This window comes from Saccoglossus kowalevskii, chromosome 11, assembly GCF_978046115.1.
Source record: "Saccoglossus kowalevskii chromosome 11, keSacKowa6.1, whole genome shotgun sequence".
Taxonomy (NCBI): domain Eukaryota; kingdom Metazoa; phylum Hemichordata; class Enteropneusta; family Harrimaniidae; genus Saccoglossus; species Saccoglossus kowalevskii.
In genome coordinates, this window is record NC_140651.1 from 7,231,147 (window position 1) to 7,241,493 (window position 10,347).

Here is a 10,347-nt window from a genome sequence, read left to right on the forward strand (position 1 = left end):
TATAATGCCTAACTTTCCGAAGGCTATTGGATTAAGTTGTGCTAATGTTAATGCATCTCAACGTTTCCCTACAAATCAATATGACGAGATCAAAGCAAAAGGCGTGGTATGAATGGTTGCGTTTTGTGGTTGTCTTTTCCTTATAACGCATAGTGTAGTTTTCATACTCTCGCCTCGAAATAAAAGTGAGAAAATAAATCTCTAATAGCAATAGTAGACATAACTAAGACGTGGGAAATCCACGCATGTATAAATTCCAAAATATATACATAAAGATTAAATTGAAAACATTATGTTTAACCATATCTAACAACAATGATTAGGAATTTTGTCGTTGCTTAGACTGCACTGGTGCCTCAAAGCTAGTAGTTTTGAAACCAGGTGTTTGGAAAAGCCTTAAACTCCGTCTGTTATCGTAGAGTGTACGGGTATATACAGGAGTATGGGACCAGATAGCCGTTCAATCATTCAGGAATTAAGATTTTATATCCGCAACTGCCAGACTGTGTCCAGCTATCGTCTCATAATTGGACACCACGTGGTACAGATCAACGAATAACACGCGTCATTGCAACGCATGGTATTATAATAAAAGATACTTGTAAACTCATTTTCTTTTTCGAAAAAAAAATCTGCACAGTACAGAAGAACATATTTTGTCAAAAAAAAAAAAAAAAACGTTATTAAACGCATTGGAAAACTCGTTTTCAAATCGACGGTTTTAGAGCGAGTTAGACACAACACATATTATTAATGATAGTAGTGATTTACTGTTTTGTTTAATTGACGTTGTCAGAGACCATCAAAAAATTGTTGAATATTATTAGATACTTTCTACATATACATGTAGTCTAAAATTAGATTGTTTCTCCCACACACAATATGTGTGAATGCCACACACTTTCCCACAGACATAATACTTTTATTATGAATTGTAATTCCACTCGGACGTTTTCGTGTCCGTATATAAATAATTCGTCTCTAATATATTTGAATGTAATACACTGGAATATTCGTCATTCAAGATGACACCCGAATCACTAACATGTAAATACAAGTTTGGCACTATTTATACCTATGTCACGTGACTTAGAGATTTACTCAACCTGCCAGTGTACATACCACTACACTGCATTGTTCAGTTGGCACGTCTAGACAGCATGAGCATCACAATTCTAGCTTTCGACGAAATAAACCTACTGTTATGTGTCTTGATTTTGACACTCACAGTGGTTTATTTCTGGCTGCATAGACCTCAAGGCTTTCCACCAGGTCCATTCGGATGGCCAATCATTGGATCTTTACCGAGCATAATCGTAGAAGAACCATACAAAGCGATGGCAAAATTATCAAAAACATATGGTAATATAATTGGTCTAAAAACAGGACGTCGGTTGGTGGTAATCCTCAACGGATACGACACTATAAGGACAGCGTTGGTGAAAAACGCACTCGCTTTCAGCGGGCGTGAAATTGACACCGTACAACACGAAGTATTCAATGGCAGAGGTACGTAACACACATGCTCATAGCCTCTCAAGGTGCGCCTAGTATGTGACCCCATTCGGTTTGTCCCCAAGCCACTTTGTGATCTAAATAGTTAATGGGGGGTGCAGCACAATATGTCTCGTCAGCTCTATTGTAGTTTTACGAGCGCATCTTTTTCGCACATTGTTTCATTTATGCTTTGGAATGGTCACGTTCTCTTTTACAACTGTTAAAGGGCGGTGGTCGTCGTGTGTTTGAATTTCATCTAAACAAAAAATGTATTTTAAACGCGTTGTATAAGTCACTATGAGTCCTATATCGAACAGGACGCGGCGCGACGACCACCGCCCTTTAATTGAAGGGTGGTGACGTCGCGTCGCGTTCGATTCTTTGTTGGCGTAACTCCGAACGTGCGCCCGGTTATTGCATTATAATAATTTTTGTCACAGATGATTGTTTATTATACGTCATCATCAAATAGAAGATGTTTTCACGTCAGCAATAATAGCCTTTCTTTTTCTATGAAAAAAAACACACACACAAAATGCCTTGACAGAAACAGGTAGACTATATTATAGTAAAATACCTGGTTTCTTTTCTATGATTTTAAAAACAAACTTTCTCACACTATACATTATGAAAAGTTATTGTTTTTTAAAAGAACAAAAAAAAATGCTTCATTGTTCCCTATACGTAATGCCTATATAATGATACAATATAGATTTAACTTTATAATAGATGATTGTATTCCGATATATCCAAGTTATAATCATTGTATTTTGTAAGGCTAGGTGTTTAGAAATATTTGCATATTCGCTGCGAGCCCTACTTTTATTTCTAGATGCGATGTTTTATTTATTTAGTAGCCTTATAATTATCCGTCTATCTTGTATTTGTATCCTACATTACAAAAGCGTAATACTTGTGTGTAACATTAAAGGGCGGCAGTCGTCGCGCCTCGTCCTGTAAGATATGGGACTCATAGCGACGTATACAACGCGTGTAAAATACATTGTTTATTTACATGATATTCGAGCACGCGCTGCGCGACGACCATCGCGCTTTAACTAATTACATGCCAGAATCAACCACGTCCTTGGAAACTAGTCGGGCGTACTATTCTAACACTGTGTATAAATGCTTTATATCACATCAATATGACTGTGTTAGATATCAACATTCTAACAATGTGTATAAATGCTTTATATCACATCAATATGACTGTGTTTGATATCAACATTCTAACAATGTGTATAAATGCTTTATATCACATCAATATGACTGTGTTCGATATCATCATTCTGACAATGTGTATATATATTCTTTATATCACATCAATATAACTGTGTTTGATATCAGCATTTTAACAATGTGTATGATTGCTTTATATCACATCAATATGACTGTGTTCGATATCATCATTCTGACAATGTGTATAGATGCTTTATATCACATCAATATGACTGTGTTAGATATCAACATTCTAACAATGTGTATAGATGCTTTTTATTACATCTATACGACTGTGTTCGATATCAACATTCTACCAATGTGTATAGATGCTTTATATCACATCAAAAAGACTGTGTTAGATATGAACATTCTACCAATGTGTAAAAATGATATATATCACATCAATATGACTGTGTTAGATATCATCATTCTAACAATGTGTATAAATGCTATATATCACATCAATATGACTGTGTTAGATATCATCATTCTAACAATGTGTATAAATGCTATATATCACATCAATATGACTGTGTTAGTTATCAACATTCTAACAATGTGTCTGAATGCTATATATTACATCAATATGACTGTGTTAGATATAATCATTCTAACAATGTGTATATATGCCATATATCACATCAATATGACTGTGTTAGATACCATCATTCTAACAATGTGTATAAATGCTATATATCACATCAATATGATTGTGTGTTAGATATCATCACTATTGGATTACTGGTGCACATCGACAATTGGATCGTGACACCATTTATATTTTGAATTAAACGAGTCAAAAAAAAAGTAGTGTCTAGATATTACACACCGACAATGATACGAGTCGCAGTCTCAACAGTGAACAATGTGTGTAACCAATTATGGGTATTTGTGCAGATTCTAGTCATTCTACATTTCGATCATTTGCATAATGATTGATTGAACCCCGAATTACACATTTTATTTCTTACTTCTGCTTGCAGGGTTGATCAATATTGACTACAATGATGTATGGAAAGAAGAACGCCGATTTACTCTCATGGCTCTTAGAAAATGTGGAATGGGTTCATTAAGGCTGGAAGGGAAGATATTACGAGAAATAAAATATATGATGGCAGATCTAGACGAGAGAATTAATCAGCCTATTGATCTTCTTGATATACTCACTCAAACTCCGGCAAATGTTATTACTACTATCCTTCTTGGGAAAAGATTTGATAATAATGATACAACCTTTTTAAAACTGCTCTCCTTGCAGCATTCATTCACTAGGACAGTTAATAGAGTGGGAGCATCTAACTTTTTCCCCACATTACGTTTCTTACCGGGAATGAATTATGCAAATGAAATGCACGCAATTATCGATGGTGGTGCGAAGATTTTTCGCCAATATATCAAAGACTATATCCGCAATTTTGATTCAAACTCGGAGCCGCAATGTTTCATTGATATGGCAATTTCACGTATTGAGACTCTAGGTGACCACGCTACGATGCTATATGATAGTCTATCTTATACACTCTGGGACCTGTATTCGGCGGGAACTGAAACCATATCAATGACTTTAAACTGGGCTATGCAATACATGGTGTTGAATCCGAAAATACAATATAAGCTACAGGCTGATATTGATGATGTAGTTGGTGCCTCAAGACCGGTTTCCACAACAGACAGACCGTCATTACCTTATGTAGATGCTACCCTGAATGAAGTCCATCGAATGTCTACTATTGTTCCATTCTCTGTGTCACACAGAGTAACCAAGAATGCATGGATTAATGGTTATTTCATCCCGAGTGGTACATATGTTTTGCCGAATTTATGGTCAGCTCACCATGACGCTACTGTATGGGACGACCCAGAGACATTCAGGCCAGATCGGTTCATGAAAAATGGCAGTCTGTCTAAGCGTCTTGAATTGATACCTTTTGGTTTAGGTATGTCATTAACCTTATAGTGTTATATTACATGCTACAAATCACTTACCCCAACCCACCCCTAAGTTGTGCCAGAGATAATTTTACATTCCATCCAGTTACTGTTATTGTGTCAACAATATTTATATTTTTTTATATCATTCGTTAGTTGAATCCACCAAGTAAAATCGATGTTGGAAATGAAAAGTCTAATATTTACGATACATTAAAATAAGAATGTCAATTGAAAACACGTTATTACTGCACACAAAGTCAATACCTTTTAATATACATTTTGTTATTCCAGCCAATTTAGCAATTGGTGGGAATATTTGTTTTAGGAATAATCTCGCCATAAATCTAGTAAGACACAGATTTTAAGAACATGGATGGCTTCGTATACGTTCGTATACCGAATTTTAGTTTACTGGTTGTATCATCTGGGGATTGATGGTTGTAGACATATTGACACTTTGTATTATTATGTTAGAGCGATAACTAATTTTAACAATTTTCCGCTTCACTATTAGCCATGCAGTGTGTCAAACAAGGTATAACTTTTTCCAGCCAAAGTGTCACTGCGTTGGAGAATTTTCAATGCCATGAGACCCAGTATGCCTATAGATAGCAGCTATTCTATTCTTATTTGACTGTATGTGGCAATGGCTCTAACAAGCTGTTTGTCTTTATTAGGTCATATCTATTAATACAATTTTTAGGCACGAATTAAATAAGACAGTAGTCCACAATATCGTTTTTCATTAATTTCCAAATTACATATACATATTAATGTACTACCTACACTATTGTGCGAGATAGTATATTCCTTCTCAAGTTAGTTCATGTTCATGTGTGAGTATATATTAAGGACGACCTTAGAATTATAATTATTAATAATTATTCAATCTGCCGTTTCCAAGAGGACACGGGCAGTATATTATATTCGAAACTGAATTTATTCTGATAGGATACAGATACAGATACTTATTGGGAATTAATACACAAACAAACTCGTGGCTTTTGATCAGATTCTTCACCTGTCCACCTGCATTAGTCTCCTGACTAGTTTGACGGGTCCTAGCAGCTTTCTAGTAATAACATAGTACTCTCTAAGATATATTATATAACATATCAACCAAAGTGCATGGCCTATTTTTATGTCCTGTCTTTTTCGTATGTCCAAAGCTTTGATTTTGCCTGAACTATGATCCATCTTTAATCTTCGAGAGCACAAACTTTTCCTCTGTTAACTTACATCTCCAAGGGCATGATAATCGTTTGTTGCACCTAATGTTATATCAGCTTTGATTTGCACCACTTTTTGATATATTCTTTATTTTAGGATTATATCATCAAATATGTTACCAAATATATTACCAAATTGATTGTCACTAGCTGTTGTTCTTTTATTCCAGGTCACCGTGAATGTATCGGAAAACAGTTAGCAAACATGGAGTTGTTTTTGATCTTCACATCATTAATACAGAATTACAGATTCAGTATTCCTGATAATATCAAGCCACCAACAAGCAAATGCCTTCTAAGAGCAGTTAGTGTTCTTGACCCATATATAGTGCGTGTCCAGAAGCGACTATAGATGAATGACAAATTCATAGATGTTGAATTATGATTAATAAATAAAAACTGTGTAATTGTGTAATAATCACTCTACCTTACACTTTCGTCTGCAACTGTCTCTGCCTCTTCCCCATGCCAACAGACCCTCCTTGTCTCACTGCATGTCCTGGCATTTGTGATTTATCACCTCACCCAACATTATAGTTTCGCCTACTGCTCCCCCTTTTCGTCTCGCTCATGCATGCAACCCCTTCCCAGTCACTCTCTTGTAGACCGCCTCTTGTACAGCCGGCTTTCTTGTATTGCCTGTTATTCAATTGTAGCCTTTATGATCCGCCTCACCTAACAATACACACCCGTCGACAGCCCCTCTTAGCCACTCACTCATGCCTATCCCATCACACAGCAAGGCTCTGAGCATCTGCAATTTTCTACCACCTCATCCGACCTTACTATCTCGCCCACAGTAACAGAGTAGCTTTGTATGCAGGTTTTGTAGTTATGTTTTATGTTGATATTTTTCACTTTAGCAAATAATTTATGTTTGGTTTTGACTAATTTGAGAAATACCTTAGAAATCCAAGGATTTGTTACTGTTAATATGAGTCTTGATAAATTTTGTGAAAATCCTGTGAAAATGTCAGAAAATATTATGCATTGTTTGCGTCGTGACAATCATATATCTCAACAGTGGATATGATGTCACACTTTACTACCCAAAATGTCTTTGCTTGGGAATCAAGATGGCGGTCTACACAATACTGAAGATAAGTTGAATATCTGGAGAATGAAAAGTGATATAACAACTGTAAATTGCATTCTCCTACATTTGTGGAGCTTTTTCATCTGAGAAAATTATGTTGTTTGCCTTGACTTCCCCTTTAAATCTACCACAAGACCACAGTGAGCTGGCGTATAAGTGAAAATCAAATACATGCGATAAACCTACTGATATTTACTATATAGGACCCTGTCTCTTTATTCACATTCAAACCATATTCAAGACGTCTGCCCCATATAGTAAATATCTGTAAATTTACCACATGTATTTTGTTATCACTTTTACGTAGCTGACTAACATGTGTGACGTTATGGCAATTATACCAAACAAGTAAATTAAGAAAGTCGTAGCATGGGAATTTTACTCACTTGGCAGATAACATTAAACTGCAAAGCTACTTGGTGACCCAATAATATGCACATCAGAAGTTCTTCATTATATCGGTAGCTTCATTTCTAAACCAGTTAACAAGAATGAAGTATTTTGCCAACAGCAAACGTCATTCTACATACTTCCATACATTTCTATTGAGCATAACAATATATAGCATCAAGGCCATATGTCAGTAGCCATAAATTACGAGCCTACAAATAATATACGCGGACCGTTTTTATAACTAGAGCCCCAACGTGCTTCATACAGGGGAAGGTTTCCACGTAAAACAAGACATACATATTACCCTTTCATTTAACTTTTACTCTGTGGTGTCATTCCGCCAGGGTCAAGCCACAACACAGACCCTTTCAAATCATTTGCATGTATGATGTTATGATAATTATATCAACAAATACATGATTTCCACTATTCTATCTATGTCGCATGACATAGGTAAAAGTGTTGTATTCAACTTACACAGTAAAGTGAAAGTACACTGCAGTGTCCAGTTTGCATGAACATATTTTGGTGGTTTTATGCTCAGCAATTCTTAAGTGGCAATTGCAGGTTTTGTTACCAACAATATAGAAATAAGGTTTATACAGTTGTGCCAACCTCAAGAGTCTGAGGGCCAACAAACCTGTATAGTGACCGATGCTTGGGTCAAAATTGGTATTATCGAATAAGGTTTCTGATGACAACCTCCAAAATATTTCCCATTCACAATTAGCTATTTCAACTGTAGCACTAGTAACAAGTAAACACATGTTACAATATGAAATGCACGAATTGAAAACAAGTAAACACTACATAGCACTTAGCCTTACTGCACCCTCCCTTGATTTCAAACGGCTCAAAATAGTCAACCCCCAACTGTGAGAAAGGTGGTTCTCCAATAACAAGCATTTGCTCTGGTATTTTCTAGGTGCTCAGCTTAGCTCTACAGAACTTACAGGCAATTATAGACATTGCTTTTAATCATAACAGCAGCTCTAGGGGCCCAATATCGTTTATGTAGCTCGGTCAACGAGGCGTATCAGTTTTGTCACTGGTGAATGGTGTTTTGTTTCCAATGGGATTAATGCATGTGCTAAATGTCCCATACTCTCACTGTAAAACTGTTGTCTCTAACATTTCAATTTCACAGACATAGTTCTCCAGATTTCCCATTAACCACATCACCACTCACCTAAATCCCTCCCAGCCTCTCCCCTGCACCAAGATTCCCTTCCCGGCCACTCCCTCTCACACACCACCCCTCTCGGCTTTTTTGTATCACCTACTACTCTATCCTGGTCTTTTTAACACCTTGGCCAAAAACCTTATGCTCACGCCTAAAGCTCTTCACAGGCCACACGCTCTCGCACACTGCCCCTTCCAGCCTTTGCTATCACCTCATCAATCATTACCCTCTCACCAACAGCCATTCTCACTCGAACCAACAGCTCTTTCCCGGCTGCTCCCGGCCTTCTTGTTATTATTCCGGCCTTTGCGAACTTTTAGCGCCTCGCCCGCCTACAGCCCCTTCCCTGTCACACCCACAAGCACACACCACCTTTTTTGGCCTCAAAGAAGAATTGGGTTCCAAAAGAATCTTGTTTGTTGAGTATTTAGTTATTTTTGCCAGGCGCGGAATAAAACGTAAAACGTATAATGGAGTTTCTTTGCCAATTGGGTAGCTTTATATGCATATAGGTTTTGGTATGTTTTTATGTTTTATGTTCATATTGCTTGGGGTATTTTTCATTTTAGTAACTTAGTATTAACTCAGAAACCTAAGGCTGTGTTACTGTTAATACGAGTCATGATGAGTTGTGAAAAAATCATTTGAAAAATTTTGCAAAAACATGATTTGTTTGCATTGTGACAATCATATACTGACTGACAGGATACAGCTCTCTAGCTGTCAGAGAAATTCAATGCATTTTAACTATAGTTTCCAAAATCATATAGGTGTGAGCAAAGTTTAACCTAAGTTAAACACGTGATCGTGACGTTTGATATTGGCATAAGATGGATAATGGTTAGGGATATATTTGATCGTACAACTTTCATTAGTAGTAGTCCATGATGTTAGACTAGTGACCAATGATCGAACTATCTCTTTCAGTGACTCTCGTTAGGGTATTTTTTTTGGAGAGAATTTGTATATTTATTAAGAAGGTTGCAGTAATTGTTAGAAGGTGGGGGTATTAGGAATAGTGTCAATGTTCAAGTCACCAAGCATAATGCAATTATCACCTTTAGTTGACGATTGATCAAGACATTCTTCCAAACTGTCGAGAATGTGTGGTGCGGAGTATTGGCTATGACAAGTTTATTGTAATTAATAAAGGTTTGCACAAAGATCGATCCACAAAGCATATAGCTGAAAGCGCAAATTTAAAAGCTATTAATTCATGTATAGTGCCATCCCCCGTCCCGTGCATTCATGTACAGTGCCACTCCCCGCCCCGTGCATTTTCCCGATTGCTTGTAATTAAGTGGGTGGATAATATGTAGAGGGAAACTGTTTGAGTAGAATTTATTTTAAAATGTTATACCTCGCAATAGCTGAACGACCACAGCTGATACCCACCAACTTGATAATAGAGAATTAAAATTAGGTCAACTCATTTACCGCCTTGCAAAATAATCATAACGGGATTAAGTAATTTTAAACTGTTGTATATAATTATTCCTTCAGGACATTTTATTAATTTTACAGTTGATTAAGCTCTCGTCGCCTGAAGTGATTTTACAGATGGAAATCACGAGTATGATGTTTTACCTGGGCGCAACTTCCACTTATTACCACCGGTGACTTTTTCGATACCCCCAGTCAACTAAAAAATACCTAATTAAAGCTTGGTAGCATCTGAGTTTATTCTCGTTAATCTCGAAGTCACCATCTCTGTTCATATGAGACCGCCCTTTAAATATACCAAATGACCACAGTGAGCTGGCGTATAAGTGAAAATCAAATACATGCGACAA

The 10,347-nt window shown here is 36.6% G+C and overlaps 1 protein-coding gene across 1 annotated transcript; it reads left to right on the top strand.

The window, feature by feature from the left end:
* Positions 1–1,106: 1,106 nt before the first annotated feature.
* On the top strand, positions 1,107–6,313 carry LOC146736144 (cytochrome P450 2U1-like). The gene is made up of 3 exons (XM_085505387.1): positions 1,107–1,509; positions 3,705–4,658; positions 6,053–6,313. The coding sequence occupies exons 1-3, from the start codon at positions 1,161–1,163 to the stop codon at positions 6,232–6,234; spliced, it is 1,485 nt and encodes a 494-aa protein (XP_085361513.1). The 5' UTR covers positions 1,107–1,160; the 3' UTR covers positions 6,235–6,313.
* Positions 6,314–10,347: the final 4,034 nt, after the last annotated feature.

Coding starts and splice junctions, on each gene's coding strand:
- LOC146736144 (XM_085505387.1), top strand. CDS start 1,161: ATGAGCATCACAATTCTAGCTTTCGACGAAATAAACCTACTGTTATGT. Junction 1,510..3,704: donor CGAAGTATTCAATGGCAGAG/GTACGTAACACA, acceptor TTCTGCTTGCAG/GGTTGATCAATATTGACTAC. Junction 4,659..6,052: donor ATTGATACCTTTTGGTTTAG/GTATGTCATTAA, acceptor CTTTTATTCCAG/GTCACCGTGAATGTATCGGA.